Here is a 23,126-nt window from a genome sequence, read left to right as displayed (position 1 = left end):
ATTGACTTTCTCCATCTTTTGGTCCACTTTACAGTGTTTTACCACTGAACTATACAGATAACTGGAAAACTAAGTATAGAACATAAACTCTGTTCTCATTTCAAGCTTTTTCACCCATGCTGCATCCAGTGCTTTGTCACGGAGCACTCGGTTCATCCTCTTTTCTCTCCCTCATTTTGGAGCCTTTTGAGCTCAATTAAAGCAATTGCTTAGAATTGTCAGGTAGAGAAGTATTCCAGTAGAAGGGTAGAGATACCCAGAAGCGGTTGTCCAAGAGTAAAATGGGTGCTGTATGTGAAGTATTTCTCTTCTTATGGAGGGCAGAAGAGTACACCCTGAATTCCATCACTGACTGCATAATTGGAACTACTTTGTGTGCAGGGTAAAATCTATGCATGTTCAGTAACTATTTTGGGCTTGTACTATGTCTTTTCTTTTCTTGAACCCTCATTTTTGTGTCCATCCTAGGACTGGCATTCAGGCTAGATGCCGTCCCAGTTGCAGCAGCCCAGTTCCAGGTGTGCTCTTCCCTGCAGTGTCTGCAGGAAGAGGGATAAAGGCTGAAAGGGAGCAACATGGTGGACAAAGCTTGCTATATAAAATATGGGCTGGATGGATCAAATGATGCTTAAAATACTGCTGATTGCAATTACATGTGTACAGACCCAATCTGTTTCCCTGTTAATCGAGGTTGCAGAAAGGTTTTAATTACAAAAGGAAGCTGTTAGCATGAGGCTTGTCATCTGTAACTGACAAGTGGGTTTAGTTATAATGGCCAAAAAAAAGGTCCTGGTTTATGTTCTAGTTGTGCTAAATAGTGAATAACTAGTTAAGATCACTTGCAATAGTTTGGCAAAGAGTGATATTGAAAAGTAGCTTCCTGTCCAGTTGGTGCCAGTAGGAAAGAGCCCATTATGTGCAGTGAGGTGTTACTGAGTCTTGAAAAATTGCAATTACATCTGCTCATCTTTGCTCCTTCTGTTTGGAAAATGAGAACAACAGTTTCAACTCCTAATATTCCATTATTCTGCAACATCTCTTCCTCTAATGTTATTAGAGAGACAAAAATGAAGGGGTAGATGAAAATGGAAACCCTGTTTTGGCAGAGGTGGAGGGGAGGTGGTTTAGATCTGTCCTGAAGTAGGCAGGGAAGTAATGCTGGATGCCGTCTTAATTTAAATTGCTTTGGCAATATTAGTTTCTAAACTTGCTAGACAAGACTTTAATGTCTGGTTAGCAGGACAAACTGTTCTATTAATTAAACTCAGGCCCATAAATCTGTTCTAACTGGCAATCAAATCCCAGAGTAACCTGGATCATGCTGTTGTTGAAGCATCACCAGCCAAGGAGAATGATGCTTAATATTTCATTTGTCTTGTGCTCAGCTGTAATGTGACTTTGCAAGATGTCATTTTTTGCACTGGGAATAAAAATCAGCGAGTCCATCTTTTAATGCTCTTGCACCAAGAAAAAAGCAATAAACAATTTAAGATTTATAATGATGTGATTTTTAATGATAATGTATCAACATGCATTTCTTGAAAACTAATTATTTTATTTTTAGAGAAATAACTTTACTGCATAGCTGATTGTGATTAGATAGCCAGAGGAGGTGAATTAGGTAACGTTTTAGTTGGTACTTTTGTATTTACGCTGGTTTCTGTATATTTGTTTCTCTTCACTCAGCAGATGTTAACCTGCAAAACTTCTCCAGAGGGGAAAGTGCTCTGGTCCTCCATCCCGTGTTGCTCCATCTCCTTTCTTCCCCATTCCCGTGGTTCTGCCCTCTTGCTGTTTTCTGTGCTCAGTGAGGAATCAGCTGTGGGAGTTGCAGAGTAATTCCCATAGGGCTCTAAAATTAATGTCGTGATGTAACATTCATAGGTTTCTTTTTTTCTCAGAGAGAAATGTCCTTTTCGTTGCCTTGTTTTCACAAGAGAATAGGTTTTGTGTCCTCTGGGCTGAAGGCAAACTGCATTAGAGTGTGGCAGAGCAAAAGCTAAATGAAATTAATGAAATTGCTCATAATCTTGCACAGTTCAGCTCGGGTTTTCAAAACCACAAAGCATATGCTATTCATGTGGCTTCCAATACCCAGGTGTTATTTCCAACAGAGGGGGATGATCAGGCAGGCAGGGCTCAGGAGACCATCAGTGGCTTTTGTCACAGGGTGCTGCTGAGATATCAGTGCTTGTCTTTGCTTTTCTATCACAGAGGTTATATTCAGTGGCTGAGTTCCTCGTGATGCTTCTCAGACATCTGGGCACTCTTCCAAGTCTCACACAGACTTTATTTGGGTACTTCTGCTCATGAAATTAAGCAAGTTCACAGTCAATCCTTGGTGCCTTTGTTTTTTTTAGCTCTGAGCTATCAAAGCTCTCAGTCAGTTTTAGTGGTGCCTGGAGTGCAGGACCACTGAAAGATCCCCAGTGTTTGTAACTGCAGTACCTTCTCAGACAAATAGCCAGTGCTTTCACTGCAAATCTGTCCTATTTTTCATGTATGTTTGCCTCTATAAAACTTCAGAATGAACAAGTGATTTGAGTTTTCTGCTCTTTGCTAGTTGTGTCATTTTAAGCACTACACAGGTGTGCTCAATCTGTGTTATTTAAGACTTCTTTTCCTCCTCCTATGTTCTATTGACTGCCAGTATGTGTATGCGTAAAGGAGGAAATAAGTACAAACCTTCTGTTCTTTTAAATGTATGACTGTTGTGCTTTATATTTTCAGCAGAAGTTGCTTTGTAAGCACTGTATTTTTTGAAGTGGTGTTTCTGCATTGGTAATGCTACCAGTTGCATTAATACAGCAGTGCAAGGGGCAATAACTTCAAAACAAATATAGTGCCTTTTTATTGTTTTATTTCTGTAAAGCAATAAATACTTTCATAAAAAGAATATTCCAAATGAAAGATTTGGTAAATAACAGGAAAAATTCAATAACTAACAATGGACTGGGGGCAGACTTGTTTTACAGGTACATAGTGGAAGGCCTCAGGCCTCTCATGATTTCTTTTTGTCTACAGAACCCCCAACTCCTATTGCTCCTCCTGAGCTGCTGGCTGTCGGAGCCACCTACCTGTGGATCAAACCCAACGCCAACTCCATCATCGGAGACGGGCCCATCATACTGAAAGAGGTGGAGTATCGGACGACCACTGGGAACTGGGCAGAAACCCACATTGTGGACTCTCCCAATTACAAACTGTGGCATCTGGATCCAGATGTGGAGTATGAGATCAGAGTGCTGCTGACTCGCCCTGGAGAAGGAGGCACGGGACCACCTGGACCACCACTCACAACAAGGACAAAATGTGCAGGTAGTGTTTCTGCTGCTTTCCAGTACTGCATGGATGTTTTGGTTTGCTTACTGATGCATTAACAGACAGGACTTTACCTGTCCTTCTTGTAGATGTGCTTCTTTGGAGATCTGAATGAACTTTATGGATTTTGATATGCTGTAGGTATATTTTGACTTTTTATCCACGGACAAGTGTTTGAGAGTGTTGTTTTTATTCATGCAGTGTGTTTGCTTGCAAGACTTTCTTCCACAGGGTATGTCTGCTTTCTGTTGAAACGGACAAGCAAACGAGAGCTTTTCAACTGATTCTCCAGTAGGCAAATAGATCTTAGGACTTGACTATTATCACATTTTCACCCTGCAAGTTTATAGCAAAATATGTGTTCTTCTTAAGTAGAAGCAGTTCAGTGTTGGCTATTCTGTGCAACAGGGATAAGCGGTAAGCATTGAATTGTTAGAATATATTTCTGTATTCTATTTGATTGTGCTGATTGTTCCTCTACCTTCTGACAAAGAAACCTATTTGAACACTGCACAGTGTCTTCCTTTTTGCTTTTCATATTGGAACAGATCAGTTTTGATCCAAGGTTATGAAAAATCTTTCTAAAGCATTTTGGACTTATCAGTTAAAATTAAAGGATCACATTCTTCATGTTTCAGGTATATTCATCCCATTTTCATAAATGGATCACTAATGGAAATCAAGAATAGTGCTCCTCACTGTCTCTCACAGCATAAGTATCCCTAGCATCATCCTCTTCCTTTGCCAAAGAAGCCTGGCAGGTTGAGAGTGCAGGGCAGAGCTGGGGGCACATCCCTACTGCCTTTGCTTTTTGTGTGGCTTATACAGCAGTGAACATCTGGAGTCTCTTTGAGAAGTTTTGATTGGTAAAAAAAATAGAAAGGAAACTTTAGCATAAGGATTTGGCAGTTGGGTGTTTGCTATATTCAGCACTTATACACTGGCAGAAGACAGATGTTTGGAGGCTTTACTTCAGTGGTATGGATGTTCTGCTGGCCTCTTTGGGAAATGGCATGTGCTGTGCTTCCAGCTGTCCTCATTCACTAGTGTTGTGGTCACGTCGGTGTCAAATTTTCTAACCTTCAGCAGAAATAACCTGGCACAGTGCATCTCCATGTGGAATTATGACATGCTGAGGTTGGGTTTCTTGCAGCTTTGCAGGCCAACTTTCTGCGACAGCCAAACTTGCAAGCCTGTCTGGTAATACTTTCTAGGTAATACAGGATTAAAAAAAAAAGTGGTTAACTTTGTGCATTATGACGGCTTGTACAGGAACCCAAATTGCTCAATTTCTTGCTCTGATTATCAACTGATGTCATAAAGGATGATGTAGATAATCTATTAAAATTGGCTAAGTGGTGCTACTTGCTGTTTTCCGTCCTAGTTTGCTAATGAAAATCTTACTGGAGAAGGTCATTCTGTTAATATATGTTGCAATTTAGAGCTTGTTAAGGCTGATGATGGTGGCATTTATGTTTTGTTTAGGGCACTGGGTGGGGGAACTTGTAGCGATCTTTATGGACTCGAAGGAAGAGACCTCCCTACTGTCTGAAGATGTATGCCTTCTAGAAAGGGCTAACTGAAATGATAGACAAGAAAACATGTGGTATTTCCTGATTTTCATATGTGGTGGCAGGACTACAAAATAACCTATTTCTGGTATAATTATACAAAATTTTCATAGTAAAGGCTTTCAGAAATGTACTGAATGAAGAAAGCAGCGCTACCTCCTTGGTTTTCCTTACAGCACCCAATGAATGACATCAATTGAAAGAGAGTTGTTGTTTTCTAAATAGTTCAGTGATGAGCAGTTCCACTTTTTTTTCAGCCCATTATTTTCTTTTGTCATTGTGTTTTCTTAGCAGGGAGGGAAGTACCAAACTCCCACACATTTGTATGTCATCAGTAAGTGGTGAAATGGTCCTGTTTTATGTTGTTTGTAACGAGTCTTGCTTTAAATAAACAGAAATAATACAAAGTTTTTATTAAACTAGATAATATCTTATTTTTTATAACTTATATATAATATATATAATGTATATAATTTTTTATAATTTCTTTTTTTTTATCCCACTGGTGGAGCTTTTGCTTTCACACAGGATGGTATTGCAGGACTTCATTTATATTTGATATTTAGAAATGATACTGAGAAGTAAGTCCTACCTTGCTTTCTTCCAGGAAAAAGCCAGATGCAGGGAAAGGGCAAACCCTGCCCTTGCAAATAAATGATTATTTTTGTTTGTAGTTTGTTTCCATAGGCTGTGTTAGGTCCTGACTTGGGGTATGAGAAGGTTAAATGGTCTGGCAGTGCATTGGCAGTCACAGGGAAGAGACAAGAGAACAAGAGAAAGACTGTTGGAGGTTAAAACCAGACACAGGGTTGAGGAGCAGTTAGAGGAAAGGATGATATCAAATGTTAGGTTGTTTTCCCCCCAAAAATAATAGGGAAGGGATAATAGGGTCAAAATAATATGTCTGAACACAGCTCCCAGTAATGATCTGTTCAGCTCAGCACCATCTTCTGAGTGAACTGAGCAACCAAAGCATCTGTTCATGGTAAACACTGAGTTTTTACAGTTTCAAAAACATTTTGTATTTACCTTGAAGGTGATAACTCCCCTTAAATGGGAAACGTTACCTGTTGATGTTGGAAAATAACATTTGGGGTTACTTACTTATGTTTCTTGTCTGTTTTTATTGGTAAATGTTGTAAGGGACTTTCTATTCTTACTGCACTAGACAAGGCACAAGGCTCAGTGGCACATGTTCCGTTCGTGTTTGGTTTTTGCTATATTCCCCAAAAAAAAGGCTTGTATAGCACAATGAAATGAGTTGATAGCTTCTGTTCCCAAGAGCCACAGAGCCCTGCAGGTGAGCTGCTGAGGATGGCACAATCTTACATCTGCGTTTTGATATGTGGATCCCACAAAGCCTGTGGGACTTGTACCTGTTTGAGCGACTCTGTCCGTGAGCTGCAGCGTTTTGTTGATGATTGAAACTCTGCTTTCATTCCACCTCAATAGCCTTTGGCATGGCAGCTGGAGAGATAAGAATAGACTTAGGAAATATGGTATTCCTTTTTCTTGATCCCCAGTTGGTGCTTGGAAACAGTCTGATGGTGTTATTGAAAAATAGGGACTTCATCTTAATGGCTTATGTCCTTTTACGAGAGATGATGACTTTCTCTGTCTAATTGATTCAATAGATAACGCACGTTTCTTGGTTTCTCCTTTTTCCCTCCTCACTTCCTAATTTTTGGGGAGCAGAAGAACAGCATCTATCCTTTAAATAACAGCAAGAAAGGGCGTAGTGTTTCCTGATGACATGCATTTTGTGGCTGTCGACGTGCTGGAGTGGAGCAATTTCCTCATCTGTCAGGTTTTAATTTCTTGTAGCCCATAATAGGTACATTCAGACCTCCTGGACAGTGCAGACATGGTGTCAGTTTGAAGAGCTGAGTTCCATAGGAAGAAGTTGTTTCTGTTTTGTCTTTGTGCTGCTGGTGCCAGGGGTGTCCCAGGCAAAAGGTGTCTCTTGGAGGAGCTGCCAATACCAGGTTAGAGATGCACCAGCTGTGGAAGTGTGGTCAAAGCAAAGTGACACCTTTCAGAGAACAGAGGATTGATTGTATGTAACTAGGAGTTATGGACACTAGAAAGGAACTGAGGAAAATGCCATCAACCAACTGTGTTGTCTGAGCTGTAACAAGGTGATGACTTACAAGGAACAGAAAGAATCTGGGAGCAGGAAGGGGTGTAATTAAATGGTGAAATGAGAAGCAGGATGCTTCACAGTACAGGACTCTTGAAGAGCCAGATTGGAGTATGACAGGTTATGTGGATAGGCTTGAGAAGCCCAGCCAAAGTTCAGGCAGTACATTCAGTGCATTGGGAAATGATAGTGTGCAGAGGAGAAGCTGGGATTTACTGTGGGAGTTCATCAGCATGGCACAGATCTAAGGCTTGCTTCTAGCAGCTCCCGAGCCTAGCAAAGCGTGTCTCCTTTTGCCCTGAATCAGGACACATGTGGTGAGGAAATTTCTTTATCCTGATCCTGCAGGAGATCAGCTTTTGTCCCAAGGCGTGTGGATTGACTACCCTTATCTTAGTCTGCATAAATACTTTCATGAATGTAGAAGCAGTCATGATAGGGTTTTGGTCTGGAGGTTTTTTTCCAGTGGGATTTTGCTCATGATGGATTTAAATTCTAGGGATTTATTTCATTTTATCTGCAAAGGCAGTTTGTTATCCTGAAGTGGTTATTTTTATTTATTAGTCTGAAGTCTATTTATTCATTTCCACATCCCCCTGTTTCTGCTTGGTGCCGTTGGTGTTAAATCTAATGACTTTCTACAGTGGTGTTTGAATATAGCACTACAGAATGAATATAGCACCATATTCTGAGTGGGCTGGCTGGCCAGCCTTTCAGAAAGGCATGAGGCTTTCATGGTAAGAGGAGGAGATCTTGCTGGGGATGGGACAGCATCTCTTTCCCAAAGGAACAGAACCTACCTGGCACCTGTTTCCATGCCAGCTGTGTTGGGACACTCTTGATATTCCTTGTCTCTCAAGTCCCATCTGGGTTTCACCCTGAACTGACAGATCTGAAGAGGCGGAAATGCAGAGGGGGGAGATAATGGCTCGATTCTCCTTTTTAAGCTCACTTAAAGAAGGGAGAGCAACAAAACAAGCGGATATTTGGCGCGCTGATGGCTTCTTTCCACTTTGCTTTCGCAGCTTCATTTTAGCATCCTCGATTTGAGGGTCTCTTCACCACACGATCCTAAAAGTGCCATTGCACAAAATGGTATTCAGGGGTTTGTGTGCAACCAGAACTGCTGTACCAACATCACCATTTTACACCAGTTGAAAGTCGGGCCCATGATTTGCACAAAAAAAAAAGGGCCGGGAGTGGGGTTGTGGTTTTTTTTCCTGATTGTCACTCAGTCCCCTGCTAAAAGCAATTTATGGAAATTGCATGGTGTCTTTTAGTCTTCAGTTAAGTGCCATCTCTCGTAAAATTTCATCCCTTATTACCATATTATTACTGCTTCTCTGCCTTTTTGAGGGTGCGATGAGATGATCATTTCCAGATGTTGCTTTATACGAGAGTGAAAAGCCCAGTTAGTGGGAGGAAACTGGAACGGAGAACACTGTGTGTGTTCCTGCCGTGCCTGTGGGAAGCACTGAGCTTCCACTGGGGAGTGACCCAAGAGAGGAGGCTGTTTTTCCTCTCTATACAGTTCACATTGTGAAATGACAGACCCCACACTTGCAAAGCATTCATGAAGCTCTGTGTTTGTGTAGTCATGAACCTACCTTTGTCCTGGGACTAACGCTGCTTCCTGCTTACGCTTCTCTTTCTGCTTTTCTAAAGGCAGCTGAAAAATAAATGCCTTTTCATTTTGATGTACGCGAGTCTGCATGAAAAAGCACCCAAATAATAACAGATGCTTAGGGTTTGTATACCAAAAGTGCCCAATTTTAAACATTTCATAGAATAAAAGGCACTTTAATTGGCTTTTTTAGAAGCTCCAGCATGTAACACAAAAGCAAGGTAGGGGCTGAACTGAATAGAACACTGCATCTTTAGCCTCGCTTTACTCTTTTAACCCTGAAATATTTGTGAAACATTTAGAAAGTGTTTTGTTCCATACATTGTCAATTGTTTTACATTGCCGTGAATATTTTACCCTTTTACTTTTTCCCCACTGGATGTTGAAATTTTAAGGTGAGTGTGGCTTCCTGCCCAGTGCTCTCCAGCTTACCCCTATCAGCTGGGATGGTGCACAGCTTATGAGAGAAGCGGGGAAAAAAGAAGTAGAAAACCCAAACTGAACATAGAAATACAACTGATCCCTACTGAGGAGAGCCAGCAGGTGGAGTATGAGAGTACAGAGCCTTTTATGTGCTGGTGTGTGAGTTCACCTTCATAAATACTTTTCATTTTCATTTGGATCTCACCCTGGTTGAGCTTGAAAGTTCGTTGTGGGTTTGTCTGTTTGCATGGGTTTTTAGCCCCTCTTTTGTTCGTGGATGCTTCTATGATCCATTACTTTATGGCATCTGAATATGACAAAGCCAGGAATGAGCTAGACTTGTCCTCCCTCCTCAGAGGGTGCCAGAATCCCTCTGTATCTCAGTTTGCATTTTGCAGGTGGAGAAGCAAAGACCCCGAGCTCCACAGTCTTTGGATTGTGGTGCAGTTTGTTTGCCATGGGATTGATAGGAGACGGAAGCTTTGCTGCCATCTTAATTCTTTGTTATTCCACTGAGCTCAAAGTAAGTGAAAGGAAATGCTTTCACCTCCTTTAAACTTAATCTATAAGCTTTTAGCTTATAAAAGCTTTTTATTGTGATTTAATAAAAGCTGTGCTTCTAAAGCATGTTTAGTAGTAGACTGTTTTTTGACTCTAGACATTTTCATGTAGGCTATAGCTGTGACCATATCAAAGTATTCAGATGTTGCTGGAGAGGCGTACAGGCCTGAGCATCATAATCAGCCTGACAGTTGTTATTACAATGTACTTCATTCAACATCCACAAATCCTCCCCTTAGCTGCCAATAATCCTTCAAGTATTAAACTAAAATCTTGGTGCAGAAACCATTGGAAAGGGATTTACGTGGAGAACCACAAGTGCCAAAATAACAAACTCTGAAACCTTAACATAACAGATTTCTCCCTGTGGCACTTGGAAAATTTTTCCAGCATTTACTAGAAAATGAAGAATAATGCAGGAGGGAAGGAGTCCTTGAATATATCCAGATCTCCAGAAGCTGATTTGTGAGTAAAGGAAGGGTGAAGAAACATATTTGGTGAGCTTGAAAGATTATTTATCAAGGAAGGCTATTTATCGAGGAAGTCCATCACTTTGGAGATGAAGTCTTAGAGTGATCTATTTGTCCAACGTGGAATTTTTAAGGTACGTTTGGTTTAGCAATGCTTGTAATAGGTAAGTTGTTAGTACTGAGTTATTTTTAACAGAGAAGGGAGTGAGGCAAAGAAACAGGACATCAGCTACAAGGCAATGAACGCTGCACCAAAGGCAATCTCAGGTACCAAATACTGTATGTGCTGTGATCATTGTGAGCGTGGATACTCAGTCCTCCACAGGTTATTGTCTTCCTTCTAAATCACCCTAATTTCAATGAAGAGAACATGAAACACAGACATGAAAGCTGAATTTTGACCTGGCCTAAAACCCACAGAGTTAAACTCAGCCCTCTGTGCGCTGCCTGTGCTCCTGCTTGTTCCAAAGTGGTTTTCAGTCACTGCTGGTTTCAGTTTGTGCTGTGCATGTGTACTGCAAATACCTGCCTTCTTCCTACCTCCTCTCAAAGGTTTGTGCAATATATAGCTTTCCCTTGATCCAGCTGGCACAGCAGAGCAAATATTTACTTCTTTTCCCACAGAAGCAAATAACCTCAGTGTAAAAGAGCTGGAATTGCATTCTGTGCAAACAGGTGAGCAAGCAGTACAGCATGTTACAGCCTATCAGGAGCTGAATCTCCCAAAGCTCCTGCACTGCTGCAGCACAGCAGGGGTGCAATCTCAGGCTGCAGGCAGTTCCTTGTATTGCAGGGCTGCACCTGGGGGCTGGGGGCATCAGCAGCATCACCCTGTTGTTGCTGCCTTTTCTTTGGGACACTGGGGGTCCCTTGGGAGTAGAACAAGGAGGTTTTAAAAGCAAGCACTTGTTGAAAGAGGGGAAGGCACTGCATTGTTTAGGTTGGATATCAGGAAAAACTTCTTTACAGAAAGAGCTGTTAAACACTGCAATAGGCTCCCCACGGAGGTGGTTGAGTCACCATCCCTGGATGTGTTTAAAAACCATTTGGATGTGGTACTCGGGGACATGATTTAGTGGAGGGTTGTTAAGATTTGGGATAGTACGGTTAGGTTATGGTTGGACTTGATAATCTTTAAGGTCTTTTCAACCTGAGCAATTCTACCATTCAATGATTGCTTAGATGTGTTAAGCAAAGGGTACGTTTCCAAAAGTGCAATGGAAGAACCTAAAATGAAAGCAGTGGGGGGATATTCTCACTGTACTGAAAAACACTCTAAAAATTGGTTTCAAATCACAGGCTGTTTTCTGGGGATGTGTGTGTTCTGAGCTGAATCACTTCAGTGCTGAGTTTCTTTGTGCAGGAAAAGGGTTGTTGTGGTTTTTTTTGATGTTGTTTTTCCTTCTGATTGGAGCCGTTTGCTACAAAATATTTACGTTCACCTGAAATTTTCTCAATCATTTCACTCAGAGACAGTAATTAAAAATGAAGAATGTTCTCCTCGCGTTCATCCTTAAGCCATGTGATCCTCCAGTAACCCTGAGATCCTTGGATCTTGTTTTCCTATGCATGTGGCAAGAGAAAGTTAAAGTAATAGGAGTTATAAAAACACAGAACATACCTGAGTCTTAACTGTAGATGACACGGATGACAGTGGAATGAACAAATGTAAAGTCAGTCTGCATATGTGCAGTGAAACTTAGTTTGTCTAGCAAAATATCTCGGTGGTGTTTGACTTGCAGTTTGTGTGGCCACCATAAATATTGGCGTATGTGCAATTGTGCACATGTTGGAAGTTTTTGCATAAGAAAAATGCTGGGTGAAGTTGGTAGGTGTTGGATTGAATCTGCATTTAAATATCCTAAAGAATACTTTGGCTTCATGAAAATAATTATTTTAAAGAATGGATAATGAGTTTTGTTTTTGCAATGCACTTGCCTTCATTCACAGCATGAAAAATAACCCTGTGTATAATTCTGCATTTCTTTGTCCATAATTGCTGCATTGATTCCTCAGTTTCAGATCTGGAAGCGGTAGTATCCACAGAAGTACATATGGAATCATATAAACAGTGAGATAGAACGGATTATGAGGCATTATGCTATTCACGTTATAGATATATTATGTATTTTGTTTCCTCACAGGAGTAATAGGAAGATTAACGTTAGAGCAGCATGATGCTACAGCTCAGCTTGCGGGAGACACCAGAGGTTTCTGGTGTTGCATCTGAGATGTAGAACTATGCATTTGTATTTCAAGCCAAAGCAGCAGCCGTGCTCTGGGAAGCAGGGCCCAACAGCTGTGGGGCAGGCACTCTTTGTCACTGCCATCCAGGAACAGGTCTGTGACCTGGACACTCCAAACCTGGTGCTGTGGCCGAAGCTCTGCCCTGGGCAGTCTGTATTGGAGGTGGGGGATTCCTCTGAACCACCAGCTGGGGGAATTCAGGGCTTCCAGCTATTTCGTTGGGAATGGCCCATCATTGGAAGTGCTTGTGACAGGGTTTTATAAAAGAAATCTCAAGCAATTGCTGCTATAAGAATATGGAGAGTTAGACATCCGTATGCATTTTTGTTTTCTCCTGTCTCTGTCTCTGCCTCAATTCTAAACAAATTCCTGCCTGTGAAGCTTTCATCTAATTCAACCTTTCCTTTCAAATAATATTTTCTTCTATCTCTGATTTCTGAAATCAGAGTTGAGTTTTCTCTTACATGCCTGGAATCGATGCCCTCCGGTCCCTGCAAACAGCTTGCCTGCACTCGGTGATGGTTTTCTCTCTGCTGGAGTGCCTGTCCTCAGTTAGCTGTCCCACTTGGCACGGTCACTTTTATCTGTTTAACCATTGACAGTTTGATTGCTCAGACCTTTCCAGTTGTCAGCAAACCTTAACAGTTACCCCCTTATACCAACATCTGTTTGACCATATATTTTCCATTTCAGGTAAATAAAACCAGGTTATCCTCCCTGGGGTTAAGGGGGAAAAAGATATATCCAAGAAGGCATGATTAAACTGCTGCCTGAGTGACAGACTTCATAAACATCATGAAGAAATCTCCAGTATTCTCCATTGCAGGACAAAAATGGCCATACTTTGCATGGCAGCTGCATGGGATTCATGAAATGCCATTGCCTCAGATAATGTACTTGAATGTGTTGACAGCTTTGAAACCTAAATACCTTAAAGGGTTTATGAAAAAAAATCCTACCTTGGGTTGTCCCCTGGGTTAAGGACTGGGGCACTGGTGGTGTATCACCTTCAGCATTTCCTTTCAATTCGTCTTTCTCAAAGGAGTCAGGCTGAAAAATAGCAAATTGTAGCCTGCAGCCGTCCATCTGTTCCCTCCTGAGAGCACAAGGACAGTGTGAGATGCTCTGGGCACCCTTCACACAGCTGCAGGTTGCCTTCTTGTGTATTCAGAGCATGGAAGGAACAACAACGTGATCGGATTCTGGGCAGCAAAGCTGAGCGATTCCCAGATTGTGTTGACAGGTCTATCCTTAAAAACCCTTTCTGCTTTGCTTTTGTGATTTTTATGACAGTTCTAGTACCATTGGTCCAAAGAGCTTGAAAATTTTGGAGTCAGAAACCATCTATCTGATTCGCCACTCCCTGCATCCAACAACCTCAGGAAAACTGGTCTGGTTTTTGTTTTTAAACCTTCTTTTTGCTTATGCTTTCATGTGTATTTAACAGTCATAAATGGATGTTTTGTTCTCCATGCAAAAACCACAGGCATTGAGCTGTGCCTCCAGGCTGCCATCTACATGCATCCTCTCTTCTGCATTGCTCCACTTCAAGACTGAATACATTTCCACAGTGGTAAAACCAACAGCTTTTCTGTCTAGAAGGCAAGTTGGGGGGCAGGCTGCTAAAAACTGCTTTGTTGGTTCTGCTGCCTGTTTGTCCTCGAGTCCAGCCCCAAAAGAGTCAGCAGGTGGTGGGATGTGCTGCCCCAGGACTGTGCTATTTGTTTGCACTGCAGGGCTGATGGCAGAGGGTCTGGTATTTGCTCCTGCTGTCTCTGTAGAGCACCAGGAGCATCTTTGCTGCACTGCTCTTTACCTGGTCGCAATTAACTCAAACAATTCCTTTGAGCTTCCTGGGCTTCTTGCAATGCTAATTGCCAAGTCATGTAGCTTGCAATAATTTTAGCTCTACTTACACTAAAATATTATCCTAGACTATCTAGGGAGCCTTATTCTGTGTAGTATGTTGTCTGCTTGAAAGGAAGCGTGGGAGCTCAGGAACTGTGCCAGTCAGTGTGATCTGCAAAGCTTTACGTTTCCTACACTGCTGAGACAACATATGGGTGTCAAGATGTACCATACTAGAGAGACATTTATAAGGGGAGGTTTGACATGAAGCTTCAGAACAGCACAGCTTCTTGGCAGCCTTTGCATTGCATTATACCAATGTATATTTATTTTTTATATATATACAGAGCTATTATGGTATTAATATGCAGTGCTGAATTTAGTGGAGAAGAGCAGTGATGTCTGGAATGCTGTTGAGTTTACTGCAGATACAGCAGTGCTGGGCTGAGTGCTGCTCAGCTTTCACATTAACATCTCTTGCTTCTGTTTCCATTATTTTCTTTAAATTTTATTATCTCTTTTCCTTCCGCTGAAAAAGAAGTATTTTTAAATTTCAGAGTTGAGCTAATGCTTCATCCTCACGGGAATAAGAGCTCACCTTCTCCTCCCTCCAAGCACAGTCTCAGATCTCTGCTTTCTTTAAGCACTGTGCCAGCTTTCAGCTCTCGAGTGCCTCCTTGCTTTGACTGCTGTGTCAGGTGGGTAGTGCGTGAATTCCAGGTATTGTCCTAGGAGGATGAAGCATCACGGAATGGGGGTTTTTCATCCCTCATACTGTGTCATCTGCAAAGCCTTTGGGTTATATTTAAGCTCCTTAGGGCCTTGCATGTCACTGGAAAACACCACGTTTTCAAATAATCAAACTCTTATAACATTCCTTAGATACGGTTTTATAACTCCAGGTCAAATTGCCCGAGAACCTAAATTTTAAAAATTATCTGTGTGGGGAAAGGCAAAAAACCTCTGAATAAAATGTGTGGCAATTAAACATCTAAGCAATGTCACTTGCTTAGTAGCAGCTTTGTGGAAGATCTCATTATTTGATACCATATAGAGTATCCTTTGTAATAACAGAAGCTGGAGACATCATGCTCCTGCGGTGTGTTGTATTGATGCATGTTGTCTGTGTGCATAGAAGTGCTCAGTAGAAACTGCAGTCCTGTCTTTTTGTGCAGTGGGAACCTGAACTGGACCCAGGGCTCCAAAATACTGATGTAATACTAATAAATGTAGAAGGAGATGTGAAATGTGGTAAGAGCATCATTGAATTGCATCAGACTTTGGCAACTGGATGGATGCACTTTGTGCCCTTCTCCATCCTTGAATGTGCACGCACAAAAAGTGGGTGAGCAGCCATTTCTGTGACAAAACTTGAAGACTGAAGGCTTCTGTTGTTTTTAGTGTCGCTGAGGCTGCACAAAAGAGGAAGAATCTTCTAATTCTACCCAAGTCTAAATACTGGTGTTTGGTTGGTGTTCTGTCGAATGGATGGGGCCAAGCTCTTCTTGGTGTTGTGTAGCAATAGGACGGGGAGCGATGGCCTCCTTAATGTTGAACATAGAAAGTCCAGTACTAACGTGTGGAAGAACTTCTTTATGTAAGGGTGATGAAGTGCTGCGGCAGGCTGCCCACAAAGGTTGGGGAGTCTCCTATGGAGTTATTCGAGGCCTGGCTGGATGCCCATCTGTGTGACCTATTGTAGGGAACTGCTGTAGCAGGGACTGGACTCAATGATATCTTGAATCCCTTTCAACCCCATGAGCAACAAAACATTTCCATTGTAGGGATGTTAAGCTTAATATTTAACGGGGAAAGTAAGAAATTTTCTATTTAACTTTCTGTGTGAATCAGTACCAAGGAGCAATTTTCTGTATATAATATCTGTAAGTATCTATCAGTAGCTTGCAAATGTTTGATCAATTTCTTTCTGGCCTGTAGCCCATTCAGTGAGTCTGTAGCATTGAGCGTTAATAGTGTATATATATATAGTGTATAGTGTAATATATGAAGTGCATTAAGAGTCCTTTTCCTTGCTCCCTGGATGGGACTCGTTGCAGGGCCAGCAGGCTGTGGCCTTCCTCTGCTCTTCAAACACAGCCTCTGACATCCAAACAGCAAATGGAGCAGCTTCCTTCCTGTCCCTGCATGCCATACAAAAAATAGTTTTAGTGAAAATAAGTGATCTAGTTTAGGTTCTAAATACAGAAATAAACAAGTCTGTGGTAAATGAGGTTTCAGTCTGACTCCTGACCCACGCAGTAACTGTGGCATTTAAAATGCAGCGCAGGTTCAGCTCTGGGTTCTCGGTTACTGTTTCTGCTATCCTGAGATGAGACAAAATGAGGTTTCATCTGGTGCAGTCACTGGCAGTTTGAAGCGTTAACTGCTGTGGAAGAAGATTTGAAAGGCAATTTCCCTTCTCAATTTTCTCCTAAGTCATTAAAATTCATCTTTGGTTCTTGAAACATCCAGATTCTGTTCCGCCTTGTTATCTGGATTGGAGATCTTACGATTGTTCGCTGCATTGAATATCCCTTAAATATATAGCAAACTGTTTGACACCGTTTTACAAATCGTCTGTGATTCTACAGATTTATCTTTAGAAGTTTAATTTTTTCCCTGCCAAATGAACGCTAATCTCGCAATGATCTGAGCTTAGTACTGCTGAAACCTGAAGCTTCCTCGTTGCTTTCATTACTTATTAGCATGATGCACTGCTGCGGCACTTTCTTGGAACTGTTCTTTCTTCAGGTTGGACCCACTCTTGACTCCTCAGCCCTTTCGTTTAATGTGTTTTGCTGTGATGCTGACGGCTATTGGCAATAAAATGAATGGAGAGAGGAAGCAGAGTGCACAGTTCACTCATCCATGCCTCAGAGCACCTATTTGGGAAGAGACCTGGAGGAAGTTTGTCTTAGAAGTGCAGAGGAGTATAAAAATAACTGTGTCACCATATTTGAATTTAAAATAACTTTTTTTTTTTTTAATTCAAAAAAGCTCATGGCAGGAGTTGTCAGGCTGTGGGTGTCAGAAGGGGATGAATTTGCGTGAGCGGAGGCTAGAAGAATACATAGGACTTCCTGCATATCTTTTCTTTAGGAAGCTAGTGGGAAGGGAATAGCCTTTTGTCATGCTCGTGTCACATTTTATTTTAGCTTAAGACTGATGAGAGAGGAGAAGAATCTGGCTGTCAAGATCAGCCTGTCTCCTCTTGCCTGCTTTGTTCCTCCAATCCTCAGCTTCCACTCCTTGCAATGTGCAGCAGAAACAAAGCTCCAGCTAATCCAGGCATTCAGCTGGCGATGCTCACTGCCCTGCTCATGCTACTGGCTTTTAGTGAACGCGATGATGTGCCTTATTCTTGTCTTCTGAAGGTTACTCTAAACCATGTTTGTTTCTACTCGTTATGTTCAGCTCCGCAACTGTTTTAAGTATGGACATTCTAGGGTGCGCTGATTCGCCTGGGATTTGGGAGCTGGATTTTTTCTGTCTAGACAACAACCTTGACAAATGATCATTTCAAAAAGTTAAGGTTAATGACAACACACTTTTCAAGGTGCTCCAATAATAAATTACTACGAAGTGAAACATGGGCACACAGTATGTATTTATATCCCAGTTTTGACACCTCTCGGTCATAGAAGAGATTGGCAACTCTTCTGTTTGTCAAGTACAGCGGGAAAGAGAGGGGATGAAGAGATTCATCTTGTTCTCTGAAGTTACTTCTCGTTTCAAGGCAGACACCAAAAGAGAAGGTTAAATGAATGGCGAGAACCTCTCTTTTCCTTTCATTTCATTCTTCAGCTGTGCCTGTGATTGTGCGCCGCGCATCAAGTAGCCAAAGGCCCTTCTGAAAACTCTTTTCATGTGAGAATGATGCCAGACAGAGCGCTTGTGAAATAATTACAGAAAATGAGTGTTGATGCATGTTTTGACTGTGCTGCAGAAGTAATTCTGTCTTCTCTAGCTGAAGTAATTACATTTGTTTCTAAATAGAGGAAAAAAATGGTAATTGTAAAAAAAAAAAAAAAAAAAAAAAAAAGATAATAAAATTAATAATAATAATAGATCCAAATTCTACTTTATGTAGTGGCAGATAGTTGGGAAGCAAAAAAAGTAATTGTTATATTAGTGGAGTCATTGTTGTGTGTTATTCATTGAGTGAAGTACTGTTATTAAACACATCGAGTCGTGAAGGATTTGTGGGTTTTACGGAATAGTTTGCCTGATGGTTGTTGCTTTCTGTAGCTTTATGGAGAATCAACGTTTTTACATTGTGCTTGGTTAATACTAGACAGCATAGAATGCTGCAGGAACTCGTTAGCTGCTATTACTTTTTAATCTTTTTAAAGGCAAAGATGATCTTCTGTAGTTTCAACTAGAGTTTTCACCAGGGGAGGAGCAAGATTGTCACTTGTAGTTCTATACCTGCGAAGTTTCTGCTCCATGCACATGGCCAGGGGTGAGGCTGTGCTGTCCTTCCTTTTGGACTGGGCTGGGACTGCCCTGTCAGCAGCACTGCTCTCAGCCCTCCAGCAGAACAAGCCTGCAAGTTCTGCCACTCAGTATCTATTTCACCATCTATCTTTTCAAAGAGATAAAAAGTGTGTGTGGTTCCTTGAGACTCGGCTCCCTGAGGTTTTGGTGCAAATCAAGTGATGTAGACCTTACAGCCTTCAGTAAGGGCAGAGGTTTAGTGTGTGTTTGGGGTGGGCATTTCAGGAGCACTCCGGGGAGAATCCCAGGCTCTAGAAAACTGCTGAGACTTCTTGATGCTGTGTGCTGTTGGTTTTTCTGTCACAGATGTGGCCTTGCAAGCAGCACATGTATGCTGAGTCTGTTGGATGTACTAGAAATCTTGGTGGTTTCAGAAATGCAGATGACCCAGGTCTCAATGGGCTCAGCGTTGCTCACAGTTTAGTGTGATGGACACGTAATTCTTCATGCTTTGCTGGTGCGTGGTTTTCTTGATTTTATCTTCTGTCTTTCACATTCAGGGAAGCCTTGTTCTATTGACCTTAACTGGAAATTGGACTTCCACTGGAAATGGGGATTAAACCTTTTGAGATAAACTTTGGCTAGACTTTTGCCCAGCATACTAGAGTCCTGTTGGCACATATCTGAAAGCAGAGTTGGACATCTGTAATGCAGATTGCATGTTACTGTGAGTTGTTTAATGAGAGAATTTGAATTGTTGAGTGTATTGTTAAATTTAGAAGTTAGTGAAAGGAAATACAGTGGAACGTTGCTCTACATTCTTAATGAGGCACCTGATACTCTGTTCAATATTAGTTAATTTACTAGTTTCCTGAAGAGACTTCTTAATCTCTTCCTAATGCCTGTACTCAATCTGACAGCATTCATTTACATAGCTAGTGTTTGATTGCATGTATTTAACAGGTGCACATCACCGTAGAGTCATGGACTGAAATAGCCACACATCAGCAATGGATTTAACCGAACACTTTTGGTGCTTCTGAGATATGTGATGAAATTCTGCATCTCCCAGTCGGTCACAATCTGGAAAACCTGTCTGTGTAAAATCACATAACGTGGTTCCAGCATTAATGCTGTGGACTTGCTTTGTGTTTCAGTATTCTATCCATAGATTTGCCACCTGCTCTTTGCATGGTGAGCTGAGCAGCAAAGTAGGCATCAAGCCTTGATTCCACACTGCTAGCAAGGCAACTGAGATGTCAAATAAAGAATAAAGGCCACTGAAATTAACAGGGTTTAATGTCCTCCAGGGATGAATTTTATTTGCAAGGCGATTCTTTCCGTTTTTAAGGGAGAGCTGTCAAAAATGATGCGGGGACCCTACCTGCTTTTTGGAGAGCAGGGTAGAGTCACGGGAGCTTTGTTTTGGTGTAAAATCTTGATGAGTTAACCAAAAGCACTGTGCTCTTTCTGCAAATACCTTCTTTACGCTGTTCTTCATGTAACTTTATTGTGTTTTTAACTCTGAGGTAACAGCATTTTGTGTTAACTCTATTATGCCACGTTTATAAATTGCCAGAGCTCCCAGATGTATCACAAACTACCAAAAAGCAGCAGCAAGAGAAGTGTAGTGATTTTACTCAGTGGGGAATTGCAGACACTGGACTTTGAAAGACTTCATTTAAGGGAAAAAGAGATCTTCAAAGCTGGCATTTCCCAAGTAAATAAGGCTTCATCTTTGATATGCCCGCTTCGTGCTGCCTCGTTGGTCTAGAGAAAGATGTACCTTAAATCAAAGTGGACAACTGAGAATGAAAGCTGATAAAAGATTATAATAACAGAAAGGAATCCCTGACAAAAGAAAAGACGAAAAAAGAAAGACATTGTGCTATCTGTTACAGCAAGCGTTTGTCGGGGTGGATAGCTCATGTACAGTCTAGACTGAGATTTCTTTGGGTGAACTTTTATCATGCGCTCAAAGCTCTGCAGGGTGATGTGAAAAATCATGGGGCAAGGGAAGTCCCCAGCCATAGGTTCTCTGTCACCTTGGAGACTCCATAATGTTACCATTATGAAAGAAAAATCACTGCTGGGCTGGTGATGGTTTTGCTGAGCAGGCAAGTACACAGTATGTATAAGCACATGGATGAGGATTCAATAGCCTCATATTTTATGACTGAAATCAGCATGATTAATATTTAGCAGAGCAATAGATCCCTGACCTTGAACAGCCCTGCACAGGCCATCATTACAGACTGGCCATGGAGGAGGCAATAGCACTTCACTAATGGAGAGCATTTGTCACTTTTAGGGAAGTTTGTTTGAGCTCCCAAACTTGGGCATTTCAAACTACTGAAAATTAAGATTAAACCAGTCTGGAGCTGAGTTCTTTCTCCAAGAGCTTGAAGTTGATGCTGGTTTGGGATAGGGAAGTGTTTCTTGTTTTAACATGTTTCCATGGCCATCTTGGCAGGACGGCACAGTCATTGGTGCAAGACTGAAGCACATGTTGTGTATTGGTGCAGTGCTGGGGCTCAGTGATGACACTCATAATCTCTTTTTCTCTTACAACCTCAGAACAGGGAGTGCAGAAGGGATTGCCAGATACATGGGGCAAAGAATCTGCCCTTCTAGGGGTACAGGATGTTGGTGGTGATGTGAGGTACAAGAGCAGGATGAACACAGGTATATCTAAATAGTCTTTTGGAAGCTTGCAGTGCGGGGAGGACCTCTCAGTTTGTTTTACCTGCCCTGGGACCACTGCCAAGTGCTATCTCTAATGGACTGAAGGGGCAGAAAGTGTCCTTGCTGTCTTTGTGACTTGGTTTCTTTGCCTGTAAGCACTGGATGTTTTGTAGGGTTGGTTCAGCTGGAAGGCTGAGTTGTTGGAAAGCCTGAAAGGACCTGGAAGTCACTGGGGAAATAAAGAGTTCATTTCATTTTCCCATCTGTAAAACAAGGATTAGCAATGCTGCTTTGCATAGTGTTTTTTTGTTTATTTTAGGTACTGCAATTGTAGGAGCCCTACGATATCTGTAGCACATTGCCATCCTCTCTTTGGTAAACAGCAACAAGATGTTACCCCAGTTATCCTGGTGCACTTAACAGTGTTTACAGTGTACTTCAGCTGGGTGCTGCCTTCATGTTTGTTCCCTGCCTGATCTGTGTAGTAGTGTTGCACAAAGGATGCTGAGGCAGACTGAAGTGCAAAAAGATCTTCTAGTGGCATCTGTTGTTGCCATCAGGTCTTTCTGAGGGATAAAACTAGAGAAAGGACAGTGAGCCTTCCAGTGGCAGCTGGGAGGAGAAGTAGTTCAGTGCTTCCATGGTCATGGAAATGATGCAGTTTCCATCAGGATCTTCTTAAAGTCACCGCTGGTTGCAGCCAAGTGGGTTTGTGTTGGCTGGAGCACTTCAGGGGCAGGAGGTGCTGCCTACTGGGAGCTGCTAAGGGCAGGTCCGGTCCTAGCACTGCCTGGGTTAAGGCACTTGGGATGCTGTGTGCTGCTACATGTGTCTCAAGTGGGCTTTTGCCCCTCGTGCTGGGGGCATAGGCCTCTTGTCAATGAGGATTTTCCATAGCATCTGCTTTCCTTGCTGGGAATTCAACAGCAGAAGGTGGTGATATGAAATATCCCATCTTCCAGATAAACACGTTGATGACTTCACAAGTGAAACACGGTGCCAGGTTCTGAAGCAGGAGAGCACACGGTGCTGCAAAGAGTAGGATTTGGCAGACCCTCCGATAAATACTGTGACTTTGCATGTTGTAGGTAATGGCCCTGCAACAAATTATCTCTGATAAAGCAGGGCTGTAGTAGCATGGGTAGATTCCCACTACTGTCCTGCTGCTTGTAGACATCCTTGAAGAACCATTCTCACATCAAATACTTTCGGAGTCCTTTGTGCTGAACTGCAGCAGAACTGTGCTGTGCACGGTCCTGCGAGTGACATGATGGCTCATTTTGTCTTTACAGTCAATGCCAAATGAATAAATAATGTTCTGCCACTTACTATAAATAATGCCCTATTTCCACTATGAAACCACATGCATCCTGCAGAACTCTGACACACCAAGGCCACGGAGCTGCTTCTGCAGAGGTGCTTTGCTGGGCTGGCAGAAACGATGTGTGTGTGGCTTCAGGCATAGAGTCCGGTGGCCCTGCTCTATCTGACAGCCACTCAGTTCTTCTGGAAAAGAAACTGAAGATAGAAAGTCAAGCAGTGACAGAGTGAGCATTGGCTGGGAGCTGGAATTCACCAGCTGCTAAATGAACAGCGAGGAGCAGGACGGCTCCATTAGGGAGAAACATCACACAATATGCTGTGCTTAAAATGTGTCGTTTCATAGCAAATGTTACCGTTTCTGTGTGTCAGTCCTGTAATAGATTTACGTGAGCAGCCTTTGGCAGGTGCTGAGTTCTGTCCAAACCCATGGAGATCTTCAAGTCTGGTTTACATGATCAGATCTCACTAAGGATGCA

The 23,126-nt window shown here is 42.0% G+C and overlaps 1 protein-coding gene across 4 annotated transcripts in view; it reads left to right on the top strand.

Annotated features, from left to right (window-relative positions):
- The window catches only part of LOC146754829 (receptor-type tyrosine-protein phosphatase T-like), a 222,714-nt gene that overhangs the window by 165,784 nt on the left and 33,804 nt on the right, over positions 1 to 23,126 (top strand). For 2 of the 4 annotated variants that reach the window (XM_085526607.1, XM_085526610.1), the window contains one exon: positions 3,025 to 3,834. In XM_085526607.1, the coding sequence (XP_085382733.1) occupies positions 3,025 to 3,380 (356 nt within the window). In that variant the 3' untranslated portion in view covers positions 3,381 to 3,834. Of the gene's footprint in view, positions 1 to 3,024; positions 3,835 to 3,959; positions 5,302 to 23,126 lie in introns of those variants that run through there. The other 2 variants (XM_085526609.1, XM_085526608.1) reach the window with 2 other exon arrangements.

This window comes from Coturnix japonica, chromosome 37 (genome assembly GCF_054131305.1).
Source record: "Coturnix japonica strain WE chromosome 37, WE-NBRP24, whole genome shotgun sequence".
NCBI classification, from domain to species: domain Eukaryota; kingdom Metazoa; phylum Chordata; class Aves; order Galliformes; family Phasianidae; genus Coturnix; species Coturnix japonica.
Note: the sequence above shows the minus strand (reverse complement) of the source record. Positions and strands in the feature narration are given on the sequence as shown.